General features: G+C 32.8%; 1 protein-coding gene across 5 annotated transcripts in view; it reads left to right on the forward strand.

The window, feature by feature from the left end:
• The window catches only part of TBC1D5 (TBC1 domain family member 5), a 550,005-nt gene that overhangs the window by 161,614 nt on the left and 362,659 nt on the right, over positions 1–25,732 (forward strand). For 2 of the 5 annotated variants that reach the window (XM_032332136.1, XM_032332168.1), the window contains exon 1: positions 23,934–24,056. The exons of the other annotated variants lie outside the window; for them this stretch is intronic. In XM_032332136.1, the coding sequence (XP_032188027.1) occupies positions 24,050–24,056 (7 nt within the window). In that variant the 5' untranslated portion in view covers positions 23,934–24,049. Of the gene's footprint in view, positions 1–23,933; positions 24,057–25,732 lie in introns of those variants that run through there. 5 annotated transcript variants of the gene reach the window in all.

Here is a 25,732-nt window from a genome sequence, read left to right on the forward strand (position 1 = left end):
TGATACTTTGAAATCCTATCTTGTGAATTGGGAATAAAATTTAACAGCAGAAGATGACAATTATATGTATACATCATAGAATCATAACCACAAATACCATCTAAAATTACAAAGATAAAATAATTTAATTTTAGTAGTGTAACTTTTCTGCAAAGTAAAGTTTCTGAGCCACTCATATATCCAGTTTCTTGATTGAATAAGTGTATTCATTTATCAGGGAGTGCAGGATTTTTTTTTTTTTTCTTTAAGAACTAGTTTTTCTGTGGGTTATTTTTTTTTTATTTGTGTCATAGCCCAAGAAAATATCTCAGTATTTTTTTCCTCATAAGAAAAGCAGGTGGGTTCTCTTCTCAAGAGTCTGCGGCTTTCTAATTGATAGAAAAAAGTAGAAAAATGAAAAAAATTCAAAGCATGTATAGCCAAATATTTCTTGAGCTGAAAGAAATAAAGGTAAGATAACGATTTTGAATACATAAAAACTTCAGCAGTTCTCCCTTTGTGGAAGAATTGGGAGTTGCAACAAATATTTCAGACAATTGAAATAAAAAGATTTATTGTTAGAAGAGGGTTGGATGAAATGATAGTATAAAGCAAGTATACAAAAATGTAATTGAAGATTCTAGGTGGTTGTTCACTGTAAAATTCTTTTACCTTTTCTGTGTATTCAAAAATATTTGTAATGTTGAAAAAGTATTACAACATTTGCAAATTTGAAATGCATAAAAATGATAGTCTGATGGATAGAATGGTAGGTATGTGATATGTATAATAAAATGTCAGTTACAGGATCTAGATGGTGGGCAAAGAATGTTCACTCTAACATTATTGCAACTTTTCTGAATGTTCAAAAATTTTCAGAATAAAATGTGCCATAAACTACATTTGTCATTAGATGTCTGAGTTCTTGTTGTGTGACCTTAGGCAAGATAATCAAGTCTCTGAGCTAGTTTCCTCTTCTGTAAAATGGGCATAATATATAATTTGTAGATAGTTTTGGGAATTAGAAAAAGTATCTGTAAAGCAGCTGGGAAATGACAGGCATTTGAAAATGCCTCTGATAATAGTAAAACTATAAACTTCAAATTTAGGGATCATACCTTGGTTTTTACTCAATAAATTTAGAATTTCTGGATATATGAACTAGTTAATTACTTGATGGAACTAGGATGAGGTGAATGCAAGGTGCAATTTTTTATTATCAAGACTGCTTAATTTCGTACAATGCCTGTGTTCCATGTTCAGAGCCTGTGCAGTTTTCTGGGTTATTCTCTAAGTTAATCAGAGCTTGACCCCTACTGATGGGAAGCTAGAACCATTCTTATACAAAGGATGGGATCACTGACTTTCTAGTAACTACCAAGGAAAACTTTATTGTCTTTAAAAGTATTTTCATTCTGGGGTTGCTGGGTGGCTCAGTTGGTTAAGCTGCTGACTCTGGGTTTTGGCTGAGGTTGTGATCTCAGGGTCAAGGGATCAATCTCCATTGCTCAGGGCTCAGTGTCACCATGGAGTCTGGCTTGTCCTTCTCCCTCTACTCCACCAGACACCCCCTTCTTCCCCACCCCCAACTCATGCTTTCTCTCACACACTCTCTTAAATACATAAATATCTTTAAAAAAATAAAAATATTTTAATTTTGTAAAGTGTACATAAGTTCTCTGAAGTAGAGTTACTGTATTCTTGTCTTCATCCACAGTTCCATATGAATATATGTATACCATACATCATTGTGAGGGTTTTGAGTCACATTATGTTTTTTAGAATATATAACAAATGTAAATCATATTTACTGCTAAATATATATTATGAATTATATTGATAAATATGTGAATAATTTTTGTATAATACTTAGTAGTACTTTATGACTTTCTTATAAAAGTCAGTCATTCTTTGGTTTCTTTTTAAGAAATAAACTTAGATTCCTGGTTTGTTTAAACCTCAGCTTCAAGTGCATTTGTAAAGTACAATCCTCTTGTTTATTTGTTCTGTTTCAATATGCAGGGTGGATAAAAATTACTGAACTTTTTATATTTATGTAAATTTACTTAAAATTAAATTCAAATTTACTACCATATGCCTCAAGGGCTAAACATAATATAGACTATTATAATCATTTATATAAATTAGTTTTAAAAACCAGTTCAATATGTTGAATCAATATGTCATGAATTTCATATCTGTATAGTTGTCATCCTGGTAAATTCCATGGCATGTACTTTTACAGCATACAGATTTTAAATAAAATTGAATAGACTTTTCTAGCCTGCATTATGGAGGAACTTCTGTTATCTTCCAGTTGAATGATTTAATATCTGAAAGGAACCCGGCTACTTAAATGTGAGTCCACCGGGTTTTGTATATCCATCAAATCTTATAGGACAGAGTTTTATCTCTTAGTAATATTTACTGATTGGCCTTCATTTGCTAATCTTTGTGTGATATAGAATAGTATGAAAATATATATTCATTTCAAAGGACTGTTGAGGGAGTGTCCTTGTTTTTTTTTTTTTTTTTCCTGTGGGTATTTGCCAGTCTGTTGCTACAAATCTTTGTGAAACTGGAGGGGAATGACAAGGCATCCATGAACACACATACTTTTTGTGTATTAATTAGTATATTTTGTCACCTAGTGAAGACTGAAAGTATGCTTACGTGTGTCTCTGAGTGTAGGGCAGATCTGTGATATTTTTTGAAATCGAAAGAGTACCCTTATATTCAGATAGGGATCATCAGTATTCTAGGAACATCACATATTCCATGGTTCTCATGAATAAAAATTTAAGCTTGAGTAAAATATTAGCAACTTTTGGAAAGAACAGATACAAACAAATATAGGTAGGAAAAAACCGGTAATAAACTTCTTGAGCAAAAACCTAGAACACAAGTAATGAATTATATAGTAAAGACATTTCCTATTGTCAGAACAGAACAAAAAGTTTCTATTCATTCTTAAATGAATCTTAAATGATCTTTTTGTGACTTAAATTTTAATTCACTTAAATTTTGGTAAAAATTTCAAATTTAGGAGATTTCATATAAGCAGGTGTTCTAGTATTTGTCTTTGGCTTTGAATGTTAAACAGTGTGGTATACTATTATTTTTATGTAATTGTAAAAATCAGGTAGTTTAACCTAAAGCTTACGCTATTCAGTTGTTAACAAATATTTAATATGTAAACAAAACCAGTTTCCCTAACCCCTTGACATTGTTCTCTTTTCATAACCAAATTATGTTAATACATCTAACCTACTGGTGTTTGTTATGTTTACAAAGGCTTAGAATAACCTATTTTTAAAGAATAATATATACCTTTCTTTACCAATCTTTCATTTTCTCTATTTGCTAAATGTAAAATAACAATGAAAAATGTATATTTCTTATATTCTTGTAGAATTTATTTTCTTAAACAGGTGCTTGTCAGGGTCATTTGTTCTTAAATTGTATTCTTCCCACATTAAAAAATGAATGAAAAATGTAGAAAAAAAAGATCCACCTTTATATTACTATATTTTTAAATGCTTTTTAGAACATTATTACAAAAGTCCCCTATGTTCTATGAAGGGATTAGGTATGAAGAAAAGAAGAATTAGTATACTGTCTTAACTTGTTATTTTTATTCAGTAGGTCAAGGTTTTTTATTTTGTGTAATCTAAGAATTTTATACCAGGATACTTTTTGTTCTTGAATATTTTTTGGGCTTTTATATTTGTGGGTGGTTTTTACCTTGTCAAATATAGGTATATTTTGTTTATTTAGACCAATTTCTAATTGTTTTCAGAAGGCATTGAAAGCTGAAGACTCTAAGTAATTTATTTTCAATATGTAGTATTTACTGCTGTGCTGTATATACATTTTATATTTATGTCAGGAAAGGGTTGCAGAGGGGTGCTTTAGAACCACCTTTTCAGCTCTAAATAGCTATTGTGTACATATGGTAAGGTACTGCTGCTTAACAATTAGTAACTGCTTTGATGAAACTAAATTACATGTTTAAGTTCCCATCAGGAAGTCGCTTCACATATCTGTATTAATGTATTCAAGGCTCGAGAAGGAAAGTTAATTTTCCAGCTTAAATATTTAATTCAAGCTTAAAATTTAGTCTGTAATTAGAGCTCCCAAATGGCAGGAACATGGAGTATTTGTCCATTTTAATTAGATTGTTGTTTACCTATTAATTATATATCATATCTTGTCATATAGTTTTGATGGTAACAGATGGTGCTAGGAGTTAGTAAGGGTTTCAACAAAATAAGATTCCACATGATTTATTAAGTTGCACTTTATTAGTGAGTGGTCTGCTTTAGTCAGGTTATTCTCCTGAATAAGAACTGTGCAACATTCACTAATTTTAGTAATTATTCTTTTGTGGAAATACTGAAGACAAAAAAGTCTAGACAAGTAATGTCTGTTTTGAAACAATGGATTACTTCAGGGTTCTTTATTTTTAAGGCGTGTGTATTGTCAAATTGTATAATTGGTATGAGGTTTAGTGCATTTTGCTAGGACAGAGTCAGGGAATCAGAATTCTATTTATCAGCAAAAATGTAGACATAAGGAATGTTATATATATAGTAATAATTTAGGGTGTGAGACAAAGTAGGACAGTGACTCAGTCATTTATTTCCAAGACATTCCTTCTCTGGCTATTGAATTGAAAAAGAAGACAATGTTCTTTGTTTACCAAAATATCTGGGAGCAGATTGGTATTGGTGAAGTTGACTTGTAGAATTTCCATATTGAAAAAGTAAATGCCGGTTAAATAGAAAGGCCCTCCTAATGTGTTTATACAAGATTTTATTAATTTTTTTGTTACCAACTCAACTTCCTAAAATGAATTAATTTTACATGTGTATGTGTGTATGTCCAGAGAGAGAGAAAAACAGAGAGGAGGGAGAAAGGGGGAAAAGGAAAGAGGGATTAAATTTTTAATGTTTTAATCTCAGATTGTTTGTTTGAAATTTACTATATTCTTTACTATATTCTTTACTAACTTTCAAGTACATTTGGTTACTATCTCTTAGCTTATAAGGTTCTTATTTCAAAAACCTAGGTCGGTATCTAATACCAAAAGGTAAATCGAAGGCACAGCCCCACTTTTATTAATGTTAATACTTGCTTCAGAGGGGCTCCCTGGTATATATATTAAATCTTCAAAACTCTGTCTTGTTACATATGTTACCTTCTTTGAGCAGCTTTGTTTTATTTTATCTTGTTTTGTTTTTTAATTTGTCTCCATTTAAATAATGTCAGTTTTTAGAAATATATATTTGTCTTTTGGTGTCATAACTTGTTCTTGATTGTGAGATGGTATTTTAACTTTCATAGTAGACTGTTAGAGATGTGTAATACAGGACTCTTAATATGTATGAAGTGATCACTTCAATATGGCCTTACTTTGATTTCCTTTAGAATGTTGAGTGCTTAAAAATTGATCTCAAATATTTTGCTAAGTATTTTGCTATAATGTGGGAACTTTGCTGCATTATAGTTACAGTAACTAAAGAGAATATCTGGAGAAAAATTGTTGCTCTTTTAGAATACATATAGCCTTAGTTTGAAAGTTTGGCTTTTTAACATTTCCACCTTTTCTGGAAATAAGGGATTATATATTTTTCAGCAAAATTTATCAAATGCACTAGTTTCAACACCAAAAGAAAACTAAAATTTATATGAATAAAATGAAAGAAAACTAATTAATTTCTTAATGATTTTAAAATAATGAAAAGATAGTTGTCTTTTATAAAGAAACAAAGAGATAACTTGATTTCTTTTTTATAAAGCATGTGAAATATACCATATATATGTTACTTTGTTTTATTTGGGGGAAATAAATAACTATTTGGTGATTGTTAACAGAAACAAGTGAAAATAGAAAAATGCTATTTTAGAAATGAGGTTTTCCTTGGGGTTTACTCTCTCCAACCCCTGATTTACCACTTCATTTCTTGGGATGATTTTTATTTCAGCAGCCAACCATGTACTTATTTGACTATTCCAAAGAAAACAGCAGTCTTGTTACTTTGGTGGAATTATTAAACTTTTTTCCCCCTTAAAATAGCAGTGTAGGAAAAATCTTGATTTATCTTGTTACTTGATACTGATTTCAACCAAATTGGATTTTTTGACCTGTTACTGTTATTTTCTTGTTTTTCACTCATCAAGGGTGTTTGCGCTGCTATGTGATAGATTCAAAATTAAACTAATCTGTAAGCAGGGTTTTTAAGACTTGGGAACTCAGGATTTGATGTATGGATGCTAATTTTTTTTAAGGCACATGTGAAAAACAGAACAACCATGTATCTCTGCTAAGTACTTAAAATAGAGCTAGAGATGAAGATTTGATAAGGTCCTTAACAGTATGGTGGGTATACATAGTTTAATACTACTTGTTTCTTTTAACTTGACCTACTGGGTGGCTGAAATCTCCCTAACAGGGTTCCATAAGAGCATTTAGAGCCAATATCCTTGACTGTTTCTGACTGTTAAAAATACATTTATGTTTTACTGTTGTATCTGGTATCTATGGAAGAAAAAAAACATAAAAAACCATGTGCATTAATAAATGCTCTATTGAAGAATGAATGGTTTTTTTATCTTTTTTTTTAAATTTATTTTTTATATATTTTTGGGATAACAGTATTCATTATTTTTGCACCACACCCTGTGCTCCATGCAATCTGTGCCCTCTATAATACCCACCACCTGGTACCCCAACCTCCCACCCACTCGCCACTTCAAACCCCTCAGATTGTTTTTCAGAGTCCATAGTCTCTCATGGTTCACCTCCCCTTCCAATTTCCCCCAACTCCCTTCTCCTTTCTAACTCCCCATGTCCTCCATGCTATTAAGAATGAATGTTTTATTTTTTACTTATTTATTTTTAATTAGGAATGAGTGTTAAATTTTATCAAAAGTTTGCTACATTCAGTGAAATGATGTGGTGGTCTTTTCTCCTTTAGCTTTTTAAGCAATCAGTTAATAGGTTTTCTAATATTAAATTGCCCTTGCAAAATAAATAAATAAGTAGATAGGTAGCTAGATAAGTAGGTAGGTAGAGAGTTTTTAGTTTAGTTTGCTGGCCGTTGTTCTTTTTTTTTTTTTTTTTTAAAGATTTTATTTATTTATTTGACAGAGAGAGATCACAAGTAGGCAGAGAGGCAGGCAGAGAGAGGAGGAAGCAGGCTCCCTGCTGAGCAGAGAGCCCGATGCGGGGCTCGATCCCAGGACCCTGAGATCATGACCTGAGCCGAAGGCAGCGGCTTAACCCACTGAGCCACCCAGGCGCCCCAGGCCGTTGTTCTTGAAGAATTCCTTCTGGTCATGATATTTTTGTGAGATTTTCATTCTTGTCCTCTTTGTCAGGTTTTGATGTTTGAGTCATGCTAAGATAAAATGAGTTGAGATATATGCCTTCCTTTTTAAAAAAATTATGGAACAGTTTAAAACATAATAGGAGTTACTAATTCCTTGAAAGTTTGTTAAAAGTTTACCCACACTATAATCAAGGCACCTTTGGTTGGGAGTGAGCCCCACTGTGGTGATGGAGGAAAATCTTTGATTACTTTTCTGATATATATTTTTTTCTTTTTAAGATTTTACTTATTTGACAAGGAGAGGCCAAGCAGGGGTAGTGGTAGGCAAAGAGAGAAGCATGCTAGCATGCTCCCTGCTCATCAGGGAGCCCTGAGTGCTCGATCCCAGGACCCTGGGATCATGACCTGAGCCAAAGGCAGACACTTAATTGATTGAGCCACCCAAGCACCTCACATTTCTGATATCTTCAAAATTATTGGTGTATTCAGATTCTTTGCAGCTTATTGAGCTGATTGTAGAAATTTGTATTTTCTTAGAAAACTATCCATTTCATTAATTTGCCTTTATATTTCATTTAGATCTTCAAATTTATTGGAAAAAACATAGAGATAATATTTTTTTTTCCTTGACCCTATATTTTAAAAATCTTATCTATGTCTGGTATTACATACCCATTCTTAACAACGAATATCAGAATGTTCTTGTCTGCTTTCCTTAATTTTTTTTAACCTTTGTAACATAGAATACAAATATAGAAAACTATAAAGGCAAATGTGTGTCTTGGTAAATTATTATAAGACAGACATGCTTGTAATTATCACTCAGGTCAAGAAATAGAGCTTTGCCAGCCACAGTAGAAGCCTTTATATATGCTTTACTATAGCACACCTTCTCTCTCCAAAAAATTAACCACTCTTCTGACTTTTTTTATGGTTTTAATTTACCCAAGTGTGCATCTCTAAACCAGTTGCCAATTTTTAAAAACTATTTTTGCCTTTTAAGTCTTTGTTAGTCTACGGTTTCCTCTTTTTCTTCTTTTTAAGGGATCTAGTGAAGCACTTGGGATGTTTGACCCATAGAGATCACTGTAGTCTGGATTTTACTGATTGCATACTTATGGTGCAGTTAAACATTTTCTTTTATATTTTCTTTAAATTGGCAGGTAGCATCAGAGCTTGATTGTATTTAGGTTTAATCTCTTTGGCAAGATTATAGGTGTTGTTTTGTCCTTTCATCAGGAGAAACATAATATTTTAAATGTTGGCAGCCACTGATGATCAAAGTCTAGATCCATTAACTCATTATTTCATTTACTATATGATGATTTTGTTATGTAAGCTATTTAAAAGTGAAATTCATTTCAATTTCTGATTATCTAACAAGGATTTTTTTGGCATCAGAAAAATTCTAGATTTGTAGTATGGTCAACAAATGTGGGTTTTATATTTTTCACGGTATTAAGATTACTTTTGTCTCCTCTTCTATATGAAATTTGCAAATGTTCCATTGGGATTTGAAAGAACTTCTATTTTGCTTGTGCTTATGGTTTAAATGCTTTGTATTTGAATATTAAATCAAATTTATTAATGCATTCTTTAAATGGTCTGTTTTTTTAAAATGTATCTCTTCCTGATCAAATTATGGGAGTAAGCTTGCATTTTAAAAAGACTGCTTCTAGTAGTAGTCTTCTAGGATGGTTTTAGAGGTGTGACCCATTACTAGAGATATCAAGATCATATAGTGTTTTTTAATTATTTTTTTTGACATGTAAGTGAGAAATCATGACTCTGAATTAAGACATTGATGATAGAAAGTGAGAAATAGATCCTAAAATATTTAGGAAGTAGACATAGAAAATGAGGGAGATAAAAAGGGTATAATTTCTGTTTTGTGATTAAAGGATGGCAGTGTGATCAAGCATGATTAGAAGAGGTTGACTGAAATCAGGTTCATGGGCCAAGTCTGGCTTGCCATCCATTTTTGTACAACCCTCAAACCCAAGAATGACTTTTACTTTTTTGTTTGTTTGTTTAAAGTAAGCTCTGCTGCCCATGTGGGGCTTGAACTTAATAACCCTGAGATCAAATCACATGCTCTACCAATAACCAGTTGCCTCTGACTTTTATATTTTTAAATGTATTAAAATAGTCAAAAGAAAAGTGATATGTCTTGACGCATGAACATTTATATTGTTAGAAAACAAAATTCAGACTGAATTTGAAGATCAGTAATTCATGAATTGGACATCATCCCATCTAGGCAACAGAAAGGAAATCTGAGGATCTGTACAAAATGGAAGATTTTTATAGGAAGAAAGAGGTTGGGTAAGGTAGTTTTTCTAGCAAAGAGTAGATTGTTTCAGGCTCCTTTGGGGGAAGACAGGGGTCTTTCGGCTAGATTACCTCCTTAGTGCTGACCATGTAATTCCAAATTGACTGGTTAAGGTTCGTGTTCCTGGGAGCAGCTGAAACTGCAGTTAGGTTTGTTATTAAGTCTTGGTTTGCTGATGGGGGACTAAGCACAAGTGACTGCATTTTGGGTCTGTTTCTTTTTTAACAATGACATTTTAATTTCAGTGGCCATAAATAAAGTTTTATAGTAACATAGTTATTTATGCTTGTTGATTTACAGGAGAGTTGAGTATAGTAGTTAAGACAGATTGGCCCACAAAGCCTAAAATAATTACTATCTGTCACTTTACAGAATGAGTTTATCAGTTTACTCCTAGCTGAGACGTGCCCTCTTTTTTCCTTAATTTTCTCATTTTCATTCAATTTGGTGTTCATAACCAATAATTTCTTATGAGATTATTAGTTTTTGAACACTTGCATATAACTGCATGAATTCAACCCTGCTCATGATCATTAATTTTTTATCATTTATTATTTTTATCATTTATCATCATTTATCATTGAAATCCATTTCCCATGCAAATTTTTTTTGGTCTTTTGTATATGATTATTAAAAGCTTTTAAAGTCCATTTGATATTTATGTGGTGTTAAATCAGTGGTTTCTCCTAAATGCTATTCAGTCTTGGCCACTATTGTTACTAAATTGTAACTTAAGGTGATAATTTTATATTGTACAGTCTGTTAGGTTTGTGTTTTCCACAGTTTCCCTTTTTCCGTGAGCTCAAACTGCAATTACATAAACAAATTGATTGCTAAAATCATCCTGAGAGCAAATCCTTTGAGGTTTTGGGAAAAAGGAGTTTGGTTTTATTAAAGATTTGGTGTTAGAGTTGATTTTATTTACTTATAAAGTCATAGTTTATTGATTTAAAGTACTATAAAATAAAAATTTTAGCAAAACAAGGATTCTTGAAAAAGGCTTATCTGGTTATATGTTTATAGGTAGAGAGAAGAGTTTGGCTCTGTTAAAAACAAAAAAACAGGTCCTAAATGGAGTCTTTTATGCTAAGCCTCACATCACTAAACTGAGACTTAGCTTAGTTTTAGTTTTGGCTCTCCCAGAAATGGACTTTTAAACCAGTCAATCAGGAATCACCTAATCAGCACTAGACAGATAATCTACTTGATAGATCACTCCCATCCCCTGAGAAAAGTGACCTTGCCATAACCAATATGCTTTTTACTTAGTGTAACTTCCTTGTTCCTGCTCCCTTCTGCCTATAAGAGTCATCATTTCGTATAGCTTCTAGGAGGTCCTTTCTGTTAGATTCGTTGCTGTCCGATTCATGTTCTTTGAACAAAGGCAGTAAGATTTTTAAAATGTGCTCAGTTGAATTTTGTTTTTTAATTGCTGTTACAACCGTATAAATGGGTTACTCTAATCCACAAGAGAGAAAATGTTGTATCACGGGAATTTCTGATGTTCTCAAACGTAGTTGTGCTGGGTAAGCAGGAAGCCAGAAGTGACCCGTCATTAGGAATTCAAGATGACACTGTTGTGTTTTTCTATGTGGTTGTATCTTTCTCTGAATCTGTGTTCTGTCTGTTGTACTTAAATATCTGACATTTATTTTTTGGCAAATTTGAAAATTGTTATCTTTTAATTTCTTTCATCTTCCTATAGCTGTTACTTGGTGCCCAGATTAAAAAAAACCAAAAAAACAAAAAACAAAACAGAAGTAGCCACCAATGGAAGTTGCCATGAAAATCATGCAAAATCTATTTCCATTTGAATGGTTGTTAACAATAAAGTACATTATTAAACTTTATGTTTTTATTTAAAAGAGAGATGTATTGACATACACACTTCTTATCCCATCAAATAATTACATCCAAATAGGACAATTAATTTATTTAAGCCACTGTGTGTCAAAGTTTCTTGAGGAGAGGACCCATCATTCTTTTCCCAAATACCCAGGTTTCATTGCTATCTTGTAAACATTGTTCCTAGGAAATTTCTTAATGTTTGCTATGGTTAGTTTTTTTAATTTAAACTTATTTATCTAGTTCTATTACTGACAATTAGAATCAATACTTGTTCTTTTACTGATTACTTAAACATTTATCAGTGTATAATATGCTTTTCATTCATGTTAAGCAGTTTTTATTTTTATTTTGTGCTGAAGGAGGAAAATACTTTAGGTTTTTTTGACATATGTTTTGTAACTGTAAAAATTGAAGCTTGTTTTGACTTCTGCACTTTTGGCATTTCCTGTCCATGTGTTTACCAGTGTCTTACATGTTCCTTCTGCTTCCTTTTTTTTTTTTTTTTTTTAAAGATTTTATTTATTTATTTGACAGAGAGAAATTACAAGTACACTGTGAGGCAGGCAGAGAGAGAGAGAAGGAAGCAGGCTCCCTGCTGAGCAGAGAGCCCGATGCGGGACTTGATCCCAGGACCCTGAGATCATGACCTGAGCCGAAGGCAGCGGCTTAACCCACTGAGCCAGCCAGGCGCCCCTCCTTCTGCTTCCTTATTTCCATTTTTTTTTTAAGATTTTATTTGTTTGAGAGAGCATGCATGCCTGTGAGAGAGAGCGCACATGCGAGCACAAGTGGGGTAAGGGGCATGGGGAGAAGTAGACTCCCTGATGAGCAGGGAGCTCTATAGGATGCCAGGCTGGATCCTGGGACTCAGGGATCATGACATGACCTAAGCTGAAGGTAGACGCTTAACTGACTGAGCCACGCAGGTGTGCCTCCTATTGTTTTTTTATTTCTACTACTCATCAAAATAATAAAAATGGTCACTGCATGTAATTCACTTTGAATGTAAATTACTGTTCTAAGGATAGTTAATAATGGTCACTTCGTGCTTTTAGGGAGTTTTCTAGTCTGTAACAATCATTTATGAAATGTTTTCCTAAATAATAAATAAGTTATCAAAGTTGAAAATGCATTATCCTTTTAATAGATAAGAGTTTATTTAAGATTTACTTTACAAATGTTATGTATGAACAGTTGCATTCTGATAAGTTTTCAGGAATGGAAGAAAAAGGTGTGCAACAAGGCAAATCTTTATCAAGTCCTGGACTCACGGAAGTTATTCTGGTTGTAGTATATAAGGTGGTATTGAGGGGAAAAAAAAACCAGAAGTGTGAAGGCAGGCTAAGTAGCTATTATAATGTCATCATAGAAATAGAGCCTGTATTGGGTAATGACTAGACATGAAGAGAAGATGATGAAAATACAAGTAATGGAAATTAATTTTAAAACCATTGGAAATTTTTCATATGGTTCAACTTAATGCATTCATTGTCAACTACTGTTAGTAAAGAAAAATGCAACTGTTAAATATGTGAATGAAGAAAAAATTGAAAGTTTGTATTCTTTATAAGGAAAGGGTCAGTGATGCTAAAATGGAAAGATTCTATGGGGAAAATTGATGTGTTTTCTAATTTCCGAATCCTGTATGCCCTTTAGGAAGAATCTAGTTTAGATTCCATTTATGTAAAGATTTTACTCAGCACCCAAGTACAAAAAAGTGCTCCATGATGGGAGGGGATAGAGAACCTTATATATTTATTTGCCAGCACCCTTTGTTGATTTTCTAAAATGTGTTCCTTAGTAACGTATAATAATAAGGAAGAGTGAACACAAAAGAATAGTTGGATCTCTGTGATTCTCCTCAAGCAGAGGATGTTCAATCTAAGCCTTTTAGATAAAGTTCTTGCCTATAGTCCTGTTTTTGTTGACCTTCTCACTGTCCTGTAAGAACATGTACTATCTCCAGCCTTTGAGAGCTTTCCCATTGATAACATTAGTTATGGCCACCTGTCCGATTCTGACTAAAGCTTGCTAGATTACTTCTTCATGAACTAATATAATGTAATTCTTAAAAAAAATTCTTTTCACAAGATGTTTCTGGATGGGTTCCTTTTAAAAGAATGGAATAGTGAAATGAAAAATAGTGGGCTTTGGCTAAGGATTTCTTGTATTGACAAATAACCTCTATATAGTGACCTTGCACTGCTCTTTGAATCTTAGGTTATTCATGCAATATTTTCTTACCAAATATAGTTATGCACTTAAAGATTATGGGTCTTATCTGATGTTTTTATATCCCTTTCTTTAAGAGACAGATGAGGTGAAAGTTGCTTATAAAAATAGCATATACCACGAAAACAGAAGATACTATATCCACTTAGTAGGCTGAGTATTTAGCAAAAGATACTGATAGGATTTAAAGGCAGTAAGGAGTGGTTGTCCATAGGTGATTCAACCAGTCCCCTACTGTTGAACACTTGAGTTGTTTCCTGCATTTTACTTTTATAAACAAATTATAATGAGTAAGGGTCTGTGGATTCTCAATCCCTTACCTGAAATCCATAGAGGAACTAGATATGTGTTGGAAAATTTAGTTTTTTGGATTTTAGAATTTTTAATGTGATTCATGTTCCAAAATTATAGAACATTTCTGGGGGCGGAAGCACCAGGTAAACAAATAAGCTTCTGTTTCTGTTGGAAAAAATATGATTATAACATTGTTCGCTAAATAAAATCTATAAATAGCTTCATATTAATTCTGGTCAAATTTTGTTGCCACATGACTATATCAGAATTGGAAAATTGCTGTTGATTTTTGGAGATGGTGGACATGTCTATCCATATATATGTATATGTACACACAGACACACACGTATATTTTGGAAATAATTTCCAGTATCTGTATCAACAAAAACTGTATATGTGGTAGTGTTAAATACTGCCAAATACCCCTTTCTGCTATTACACCCTTTTCTCCTCTTACTAGCAATATGTGGAAGAAGAGCCTAATATTACTACTAGATTGTGTTTTCAGACTTTGGATTTTTGCCGGTCTGATAAGTGAAAAATAGAATGTTGTAATTTTACAAAGAACATATTTAAGTGAAGGAATGGCAGTTCATATGGCTTTGGTTAAGGACTTTTTGTATTGACTGATAACCTTTTAACAGCGACTATGAATTATTCTTTAAATAGCAGGGACGTATGACACTGTTCCCTCTCCTTTCTTATCTCCCTCTTTCTCTTTTGTCCCAGATATGCTGGTCCAAGGTTATATTTGTGCTCAGTCTATTAATCCAGTAAGAAGTGAACATTTACCATATAGTTAGTTTTGTATTTGTCCCCAAGTTTGTATAGTTAGATTTATTTTCTGTCCTTCAGGCAGGATTTGGGACTAGAACATAACTAATAGTAAACAAAAGCATGGAAAAATGCACAGTTCCCATGTTAAATGTTAGGATACACTGTTTCTCTGGCCTAAGGAATTGTGGAATTTTTCTTAAAGCTTATTTCTGCCTTTGAGCTTCTGTATACTGTTTCTTCTGCCTGGAATAACATTTCTTTAGACACCCATCCACGATGGGCTTTTTGTCACTCAACTCTCAGTTTAAATGTCACCTCTTCAGATACCTGAATACCCAATCTAAAATAGCCCCAGGGCCTCTCCATCCTGTAAACTTGTTTTATTTTCATCATGGCCGTCCTGGTGTTTTTATATTTGCTTATTGTCTGTCTCCCATCACTAGCATTTAAACCCTTTTTATCTGGCTTTTTGTCTGATTCAGTGCTGTGTCCCAGAGCCTAGAACGGTGCCTGGCACATGCTAAGTTTTTAGTAGTTGCTTCTGGAATGAATGTCTTCTTTCATTATTTTATTTTTCCCCCCCTGCTTGCTGCTGCCTCCAAAATGCTCTTCCTCTCAGCCACCTCTTTTCTAGCTTCCAGACTCCCTATTTATCCTTCAATATACTGTTTGATTTAGGAAGGAAGACAGTATGTGTACAATTTGATTTCACTTGGAAACTATAATATTTTGGCTCTTCTTTAAAATAGTTCCAAAATTTTTTGATGAATTATGCCTTTGAAGTTTAATTTCAACATTTGAAACTTAATATTTTTGGTAGTGAGGGTGGAGGGGATGTCTGTTACCTGAGTAAGCTTTGTCCAGCCAAGGTGTTTCTTCTGCTTTAAAAAGCTTGCTTCTTTGATATTTCTATAATTGCTATCTTCTTTTTTCCCTTAAGATCATTGGTCTTTGTATTAATCATTTGGAAGGATTTGTGTTCTTTATACTTAAATTTCAGTTATTGAGTAATGGTTTTCACATTAGAGATAGCCTAAGGGGAAGAAGAGTTACATAAAACCACAAATCTACCACCGTTCAGAAATAAAGCTTCCCATGCCGTTGCTCAGGTGTTGCAGATGTTGAAGATAGTATCAACACATACCGTATGTGTTAGAAAATAAAGGAATAAGGGCAGGAGTTTAAGGAATCAGAAAAACCTCATTTCTCAATTTACTATTGTAAGTTTAAACTAGACGTTGTGCCTCATTTTAATATGCAGTTATTTTTGGTGTTGATATGTTTTATGTTTTGATCACTGTTCAGTATTTAAACTCCTTCAAATGTGCAAAGATTAAATGTTTAATAAAAATTGCTTGTTGTTTTCAACATCTGTGTTCAGAGAACAATGGCTCACTGGAGTGCAGAAAGCTTGTAAAGTTTTCAAATGTATTGAGAATGACAGAAAGTTCAGTGAAGAGTTTGCTTCCCTCATTACAGAACTACTTCTGTGGCTGCGATTACACTAAGAGCATCTTTAATTGCTTTAAAATCTGAATGCATGATAAGAATGGATTAATTTGATTTTTCTGTTACTACAAGTAGCAGATGGTTTATGTCTTAGGAATGCTCATGTTGTAAAATGAGATCCCCAGCTCATCCGTGATTGGTCACTGTTAATGAAGCATGCTGTGCTGATTATTGATTTAGAAAATGAGGATGACATGAGTATTGTGTGTGTTGCTGTAATAAATTAAAGAGGAGTATTTTAATAGCCAGCAGACATACACCTTAAATAACATGAAATATTTGATTTTCTATTCAGGTGGTCTCTGCCCTGTCAAACTAATTTTATTGTTTATTAAAAAGATATACTTTTATAGTTTCAGCTAACAAGCAGATGGTCGTCTTTACTTATTTCTGTTTTGTATTGCTGTATGACCGATCAGATGCATGATAGGAACCCAAATTAGCTTGTTGTCTGCAAAGCAATGGTGTAGCCATGGGAGGAAATCTTTTTGCAGAGTGTGTGTGTGTGAGTGCAAGCTTGTGCACTCACTCATGCATTGCTACTTTACTGTTTCCTTACTGTTTCTCATTTGTTTTTGAAATAAAGCTATATACTGAAAAGAAGTCTTTTTAATAATTTTAATTTCTCTCTCAAAATAAATTTTAAAGGGTAAATATAGGAGGAAAATAATTGGGATCTTGCATTTTTTGGTTTCAGACAGCTTCATGTAAACACTGATGTGAATTTACAGCCATATCTTATCACAGACACTTTGTAAAAGTCAGGGTGAAGACAATTTACTGATATTTTTACTTTATGGCTTTATATATATGTGGTATTTGGTGATGTTCATGGATATGTAAGTACTCTGTCCTTTTGCAAAATACTTAAGTGAATTACAGCAGGTAGATTGCCTTCTTATCATTACTTAATGTCTCTCATTCTATTTCCAGAAGTCTGGGTACTCTTTTTTATTTCAAGTACTAAATGTAATTACTTATATTGGAATAAAAATTTTTAAATTATTTCATGACAGTTTCTGTTTCATGACAGTCTTAATTGTGGTTCTGATAAAAGCATTACAGATTGAAACAAATGCTTCTTTCTTGGGTATCAGTGGATAACAGTGGGTAACACTGTGGGAGAAGACACTATGATATTTTTTTAAACTTTGTGTCTGTGCACTTGCATTTTTACTTTTAAATATTTTTTACTTCTGTAGATGTGCTTCAATTCAGAGAACATGGCCATTCTTAGCAGTTTAGGGTTATTTCAGAGTGATTTAATAAATTAAAATTATAAGCAGTGGAATCACAGCCATAAAGTAAACTTTCACTGCAGGAAGAGATCAGAAAGATAATGGGGAATTTTTAGTATTAGTATTCTTAAATGTTTCTATTTTAACCTTGAATATGAGCCATTTAAAATATACTCATAGTAGTAAAATCTTTCTGAATAAATACTTTGGTAATAATTACAAATCATGTGGAAGGGGAAAGACTCAGTGATTTAAGAGATTTGATTTTGATAGTAATGTATTATTACCTACATATATATATATATATATATATATATATAACATGAGCTTACATAATATTTCTGACGTCATCCTCCTGCATCTTAGATTTTTAAAAAGGACTCTTGGGAAAAACTAGCTGAGGTTGGGAAGTAAAATAAAATAGATGAATTTTATATCGTATGTAACAGTGCATCTTGTAAGAGGATACTAGAGAACTATTTATTATTAAGGTGCTGTCTTTATGAGAGTCAAGTACTACCTGTTGCTTCTTTGTTGAATATAGTGTGGTTTTTCATTTGTAACTTGAAATAAAATTATAAGCTTATTTTCCTAATCAGTTAACTGTTGATATCTGTATTTTTATTCATTTATTTATCACAGGGAAAAGCTATTAAAATTATCAAGGACTAGTTTTTATATACCCTACATTAAAATGTTTTATGACTAGAAGTATTGTACATCATTGAGTAGAAAAATACTGATGCCTGCTTTTGTTTTAGTTAAGCAGTGCAAATCAGATACGTGGAAATACCTTCTTAAGAGAAGTATTTAAAAAATAACACATTCTTGGAAATGGTTTAAAACTGATAACTGAAAGTTCTTAGAATTATTACTGTGTAAAATGATTTTTAGTAGAATAATTGAAAAGTATTTGGAAAGTCCTTTTTGATTTACCTAAGAATTTATACTACAGTGAGCTAAGAAAATGGTTTTTTAAATGTTTATTTTACTATTGCATATATATCCTTTATTATATCAATCCAGATAAAGGAATGGCTTTATTATTTTTCAGTGTAAATTAGTTTTATATCAGAGCTTTAATCAAGCTCTGATTGATTAACACATCAATTAACAAAAAAAGTATTTTTGTTACATGGAAAAGCAAATTGGTATTAATGTTCTCTTTTTCCTACCATGTTTATGTTTAATTCATTTTCTTCCCTCAACAATAGGTATTAAAAGTCGAGAAACGTTCTTATGAAAAGCACCTTTTTAAGGCAAATGTTGACTTGCTGATAATGGTGGATAATATTTGTATTAACATTTGCCTTAATGTACCTGCTAGATAGAAGATGCACTTGTTTTTGGTATTATTTTTTCTTTTATAATACAAAAGACTGCTTTTTGAGGTAAAAGCACTGTAGGATAGTTGCTGGTTAACTTTGGGAGTATTTTCAGAAAGAGTTATGATTGCCATCAGGTAACTTGTTTTCTGCTGTGTTAAATCCTAACACTATAGATTGGTTATGTCCTATACTGAGTTTTATAGTTTGGTGTTTTAAATCCTAGCCCAACTTATTTTTTAAATTTCTTGTTTTGAAAATTTTAAGAAGAAGTAAAAGAAGATTGTGACAGGATTGTTAAATTGTCAGCCACATTCCTCACGTCTTGTTCTTCCAAGCAGAGGGAAGAAATAGAAGAATTGAGGTTTCATAGATGTCTCATTGCACATATTGCAATGAACAGCTATAGAATTATATCATGAAATCAGCTATCTTCACGTGCAGTGTGATCAGGTTGTTACTATGGTAACATTTCCATTTGTGGATTTTTGTAGAGTTAAAATTTGTAGTCATCACATGGTACTACCATTGGTTTTTGATTTCACATGTAAATAAATCACTGTACTACCTGCATGCTATTAAGTAGCTCCAGTCATAGCACTTAACGACCATCCATATACTCTAGGGTGGGGAGTCAAAAATATGAAAATGAAAGAAATGCGAAATTACATTTTAAGGCTGTCCTGATTTTGCTGCTAACATTTTAAATGTTTCTTTAACGGAGTAAGAGCATTGCTAGTTAGTTACTTTCTAGGACGCCTTAATTTTATAAGTATATGATATGAAATTGGTTAGGCATGGTAGCAGTAGGAGGTAAGGAGGGCTTTAATTTATCAGCTAAATGGGTGCTAAATAACCAAAACAGAAGTAATGACCCTTCTGAGACTGAGGAGATTCATTTGAAAACAGCCCTCTTTCATTTTAACCTTATTAACTGTTTGACATTTGTTCTGTTTTCAGATATTCAGAAGTTGTCCTGCTCATTTCACTTCTGATTATAAAATCAGACTCTAATATCTTAGATTAACTTGGATTAAAATAGCCTATAATGTTCCCTTGTATCAATTACTGTATTCTAGTAAAGATTCCTACTGTTTTTGTTTTGTTTTGCTTCCTAAAGCCCCCTGCTGCTGTTGATTACACCTAGATCTGCTACTGATTGGAACTGTTAAAAGGCAAAGATAGTGTGGCTGGTTGCTGAATCATTTAATTGTAGGACTAATAAGAGATGTTCTCTCTGGGACCTAAAAGAAATAGCGACACTAGAATATTGTGTATAAAGAGGCCAAGAAATATTATTTTGCAATTTTTCTAATAATTTTTGTAGGTGTAAAATTTATTTACTTGTAAGGTAATGGAGGAATATCAGCAGCCTACTTGGCTTCCTAAATCACATAATGGAACTCTGTTGAGGAAGAAAGGGATGAGAAATTCTAGAGAAAATTTAGTGCTAACAATTTTTTCCCCCTGGGATTTGAATAGTTAGTTTTATCAAAATAAAACAAATGGGGTAACTCTATAAAAATGTTAATTCAGTAGTTGAGACATTTGATAATGAAATGGCAAGAAATTCAAAGTTAAAGTTTTCATTTGTAATTGAGGCCATATTTGTAAGTGCAATATAGAATGAAGTTGTGTAAGATAATAAGCTGCCCATGAGAACGTTATATACAAGTTTTGGAATCTAGAGCTAGGATTTCTGTGATAGTTATGGGTATTTATGAGGCATTCACAGATGAAGAACAGCTTTCAGTTTGTACCCTTACTACTTAATAAATAAGGTCATTAGTCCTGTGCTGGACTTAGAGTTATTTAAGGGGGTATAGTTACATATAGGTGTATTAAATACTTTATGGTAATGCTACTCCTGTTCATTATAAATAATTGCTTCTCTTAAAGACATTTCAGTTTTCAAGGTGCAAACTACATCAGTGGTTTTAAGTAATTTGTTTGAAGTTATGTACATCTGTTGGGAAATATTGACTGACTGTAACTTGAATTGGGAAAAAGTGAATGTTCCTTATTTATTGAAACACTTTAATGAGGAAATTTACATGAAGGGTGCTCTCAGGAAGGGGGCTGCCAGGAATGCATGCATGTGATAGGTTGGAGGGAGAGGGGAAGAGGCCAGTCGGAAAAGTTTACACTGAGGACTAGGCAGCAGGAATGCTCTAATTGGAATGGTGGCAGTAGAAGTGAAGTAGAATTGACAGTGTTGGTGTCTTTTACTTTTTGTTGATGACCCACTGATCAAGCACCAATCTTATTAATGGCTAAATGAATATGCTGTAAGTAATGAACCATTAGACTGTAAGCTCCTTGAAGGCTAATTATTCAATTTTGTGGTCTCAGCACTTGACACATTACATTGCTTATAGTAGTCATTCAACCTTTTAAAGGGAAGAAAGTAAATACAAGAGAAAGCTCCTGTCTTGATTTGCTAGGATTGTCACAGCAAAGTATCATGAACTTAGTGGCAGAAATAACAGAAATGTATTGTCTCACTCTTTTAGAGGTGAAAAGGCTGAGGTCAGGGTGTTGGCAAGTTTAGTTCTTTCTGCAGGCTGCAGAGGAAGGATCGTTTTAGGCCCCTGTCTTTGGCTTGTAGATGGCTGTCTTCTCCCTGCGTCTTCAAATCATCTTCCCTCTGGGTGTCTAAATGACTGCTTGTGTTACCCCTTATAAATAAGAAAACAGTCACAGTGTGTGAGGACCCACCTTCATGACATCACTTCCACTTCATTTCTTCCTTAAGGCTCTGTCTCCAAATAAGGTCATACTCTGAGGTACTGGGGGTTAGGATTTAAACTTAAGAATTTTGGGGCATCATAATTCAACCAGTGATAAGTCTCTTTGAAGTTGATATGGTTGATAGGTCACTGGCTGATGACATATACAATGAGTTGAAAAGTACAGATGGTCATTGTACAGTTAATGTCTGTAAGGGATGCCCAGCTATATGTCCCTTCCTAATTAATACCATGTAACATAAGTTTCACCTCAGTTTTACTGTTTTTCAGTTTATATCTGCTGTTTGACAGCTAACCATTGTACTGGTTTCCATCTAGTGGCAGAAGGAGGAGATGGGAAGCTGTACAAAGTACAATAGAACTAACTTCCTTGTCTTCTCTTCCACTTTATTTTACCTTGTTTAGAATAATTTAAAGCATTATCTACCCCTATTACCCAGACTTCTTAAATTTTAGGAAAATAAGCATTATCTACCCCTATTACCCAGACTTCTTAAATTTTAGGAAAATAAGCATTATGGGTAATAATGAAATTACATTTATAATGTTATAGTAAGTGGGTTTTTATGTACAATTTTGAACAGGTAATCATTTATCTAGAGCATATGTTCTCCAAGTGTGGTCTCTGGATCAGCAATGCAGCCTTACCTGGGGACTCTTTAAAAAAAAGCAAATTCTTAGGCTCTGTTCCAGACCTGTGGCTCAGAAATTCTAAGGGTGGAGTCCAAAATCTGTATTTTAATAAGATCTTCAAGTGATTCTGTATATACCAGCATTTAAGAACCACTTATATATTGTGTGAATATAAGTACACTGTACAGTACCTAATTTTATTGTTTTCAGTAATTATAGAAGCTTAGAGTTGTATGTATTTTTCTTTCTAGTATTCTTTTGGTTATATTATCTGCTACTGAGACTTTGATTAGGAATGGTACCCAAAGTTATGACATTATTTTTATGGGAAACCATTAATTTTTATTGTTGGTTTATTGTGTATCTTTCTAGAAATGTTTTATGCATGTAAACACAAAGAGATAAAGCTCTTTCTCTCTTTCTCTGCATATATATATTCTCTCTGTCTCTCTCTATGTAAGCATACATGTATATATATGTTTGTATATATTCTTCTTCACTCTTTTTTCTGCCTCTACAGGTGGTAACATAGGACCTTGCTATTTTCAGTTATCATTGTAACTTAGACTTTCTGTATTAATGTGTTATTCTTTTGTCTTTTTCTTCTTTCCTCTTTTTAAATAGCTGTTTGGTAATACCATTGTATGCCTATACAATATAACTCATTTAACAAGTGCCCAGTTGATGGACATTTAGGTTTGTTTCAACTGTTCATTATTTTAAAAATTCTGTGAGAAATATTCTTGTGAGTGGAGTACAGAATTTTTTTTAGAAGATTCACACTAAAAATTCACATGCATATATAAAAGTTATATCTATATTATTTCATATGTGCAGGTATATTTGTAGTATAATTTCCTAAGAATGTAATTACAAGTTTAAAGAGTATATCATAATTTTGATAGCTATTTCCAAATCATCCTCCAAGGAGATTACACGAGTTTATACCCCCTTTAGTAGATACAAATTACTCTTTCAAAATGTGTTTATTTGAAGGTACACCAGAATTATATACTAGTTTTATATTTTTGAAGAAAACATCTATGTTAAGCTAAAAAGAAACAACAAAACTTAAAGTAGTATCTTGAACAAACTATATAAAGATTACTTCAGAGTTTATTACATTAAGTTATAATATATTTTAGAAACTTCTTGATACATAAATTGAAGATAGGATTGAAGATTGTCTCCACTAATCTGAAGTAAATCTACATTTAGTGATTCATTAAAAAGTAATTTTTACATATCTGGAAGAAACATGTCTTTGAAATAGTTTTGGTTTACTGTCAGTGAGTACTTGGACAATCTTTAAATGTGGGGATTATTTGAGATACTACATATGTAGTTGTTTAAAAATTTATGATTTTTTTTGTAACCGCCATAATGTTTTTAATTAAAACTCTTTTTAGGTTTTTCATTTACGCAGTATCATTGGTTTATATTGTGTTAATCATTTCAAAATTTAAAATGAAGCAGTAGTGAGACATAGAACATTGGTTTTTTTTGTGTGTTTTTAAAAACATTCTATACTCCACCCACCCTCCCCTTCCCCCTTTTTAACACTCTCTTAACTTAAAACTACTAAACAGATTTTTATTTTAATCTTTGGAACAAAAAATGTTCTCTTGGGCTGATACCAGTGCTTTCCATGCCAAGTTACAGACCGGAATCTATTTTTATAGGCCAAGATACAAACCTCTGAAAACCAGAGTTTATAATGGAAACATTGACAGGTCCTTAACTATCACAGCACACATGGCACTGCTGAAATCAGAAGGTACAAGGCACAAGATTTCACATGCTGGGTGAGCATTGCATTTTTCAGTAATTGTATTGTCAAATGCCTTTCAGCTTGGTTTAATAAACATCACGTGCATATGGAGCTGTTAGGGGCCATGAGAGCACATTGTCTGGGCCTGATTCCTGCCCTCTGAATGCTTGTACTGAAGCACACAGATGCTGAAAAGCACTGGGGTAAACCCTTTGGGAGATGGCTTAGAGAAGGGATTTGATGGGAAATAGGTGAACTTTCCTATCTGTAGATCTCATTTGTGGTACAGCCCTGAAAATCCTGCCTGTTTTCGAATGTAGGTCATCACACTTGTGTTCCAGGTATTACTACAAAGTAGGTGAAACTAATCAATGACATCTACATTTTAATAGTATCACAGAACAAAGTTTAAACTTTATATTTTTACATAATCAGGGAAGTTTGATATTTAGTAGTTAGATGAATTGAGAGCTTACCATTTTACTTTCTCTTTGAGGGATCCTATCTAGGTTAAAAAGGAAAGAAAAAAAAAGGAATAGCATTAAAAGACCACATATGATAACTCAGCTTTATTTAATTAAAGAAACATCATTAAAACAACCATCCTGGGTCCTTTGAATCACCATACAGTGTTTCAGTCATATTTTAGTTTAAATGGGACAAGTCCTCCTACCATTAGTTAATAATTGCCATCAGTTAACACTAATGAATGGCCCTGCAATGTTTTAAATACTTTAAAGGTAAACAGGAACGCAGAACATATCAGATACCTTTATGGAAAAACAGTTAAAATGGTTTAAGGTGCATATTTAATTTGAAGGTTCATGGCAGGTGGGATTCTTGCATTTGTAACACCAACATTGTCTACTCTCTTACTGTCTTGTCTTTATCTTGTTAAATTCTGGAGAGAAGTGGAGGTGTTATGTCAGATATGCTATCTCAGAGGCATTGTGAAGTGTTAGAGAAAACCAGTATCTTGTGGGAAGATAATGAAGTGATAGTTTGTTGCTACAGATTTTCCAAGTACTGCCAGAAGGAATAGGTAAAAGAAGATGTTAATTTGAACTGAATCAGATTTTCTGTTCTAGTTTAAATTTGCCTTATCCATTGACCTATATCCATATACGTTTAATAAGATTGAAATCGGAGACATGCTTGACATCCCAAGAGGCATCTTTTTATGTTTCAGACTGGTTTTCTACTAATAAAGAGAATATGGGTATTTTTTTTTTAGTAGTTTAAGATTTTTGAATCTGCGATTCATTTTCTTCCCCTAATGTGTTAGAAATAATGCTTTTGTATCTTGAAGGATGGAAAATTTCTAAATGTAAGTTACTTAATTTTGTTCAGTTGTACTAGTTCTGGAATAGGGGGTCATTTGACATTTCTTTAGGGAGGAATTTATGTACACTAATTCTCCTGTCTACTTCTCTTTGCCATTGCTGTAGAAAACCTCACCACACATTTCAGGAACTATGGTTGTTGTTGATCTTGGTTACTTAGGTAAGAGGTGATATCACCTTATATTTTAAGAAGTATCATTTTATCTCACTATGAGATAAAATGGAAGAGTGTGTGATATATCTAGATCTATAGACAGACACTGAGTTTCTAGATTTACAGATTTGTCTGCTTTATAAATTGTTCGAGAAACAAAAGTACAATGATGGAAGCATATACTACATAAAACCAAAATCCAGAAGACTTGTT

The sequence above is a fragment of the Mustela erminea genome, chromosome 1, assembly GCF_009829155.1.
Source record: "Mustela erminea isolate mMusErm1 chromosome 1, mMusErm1.Pri, whole genome shotgun sequence".
Lineage (NCBI taxonomy): Eukaryota > Metazoa > Chordata > Mammalia > Carnivora > Mustelidae > Mustela > Mustela erminea.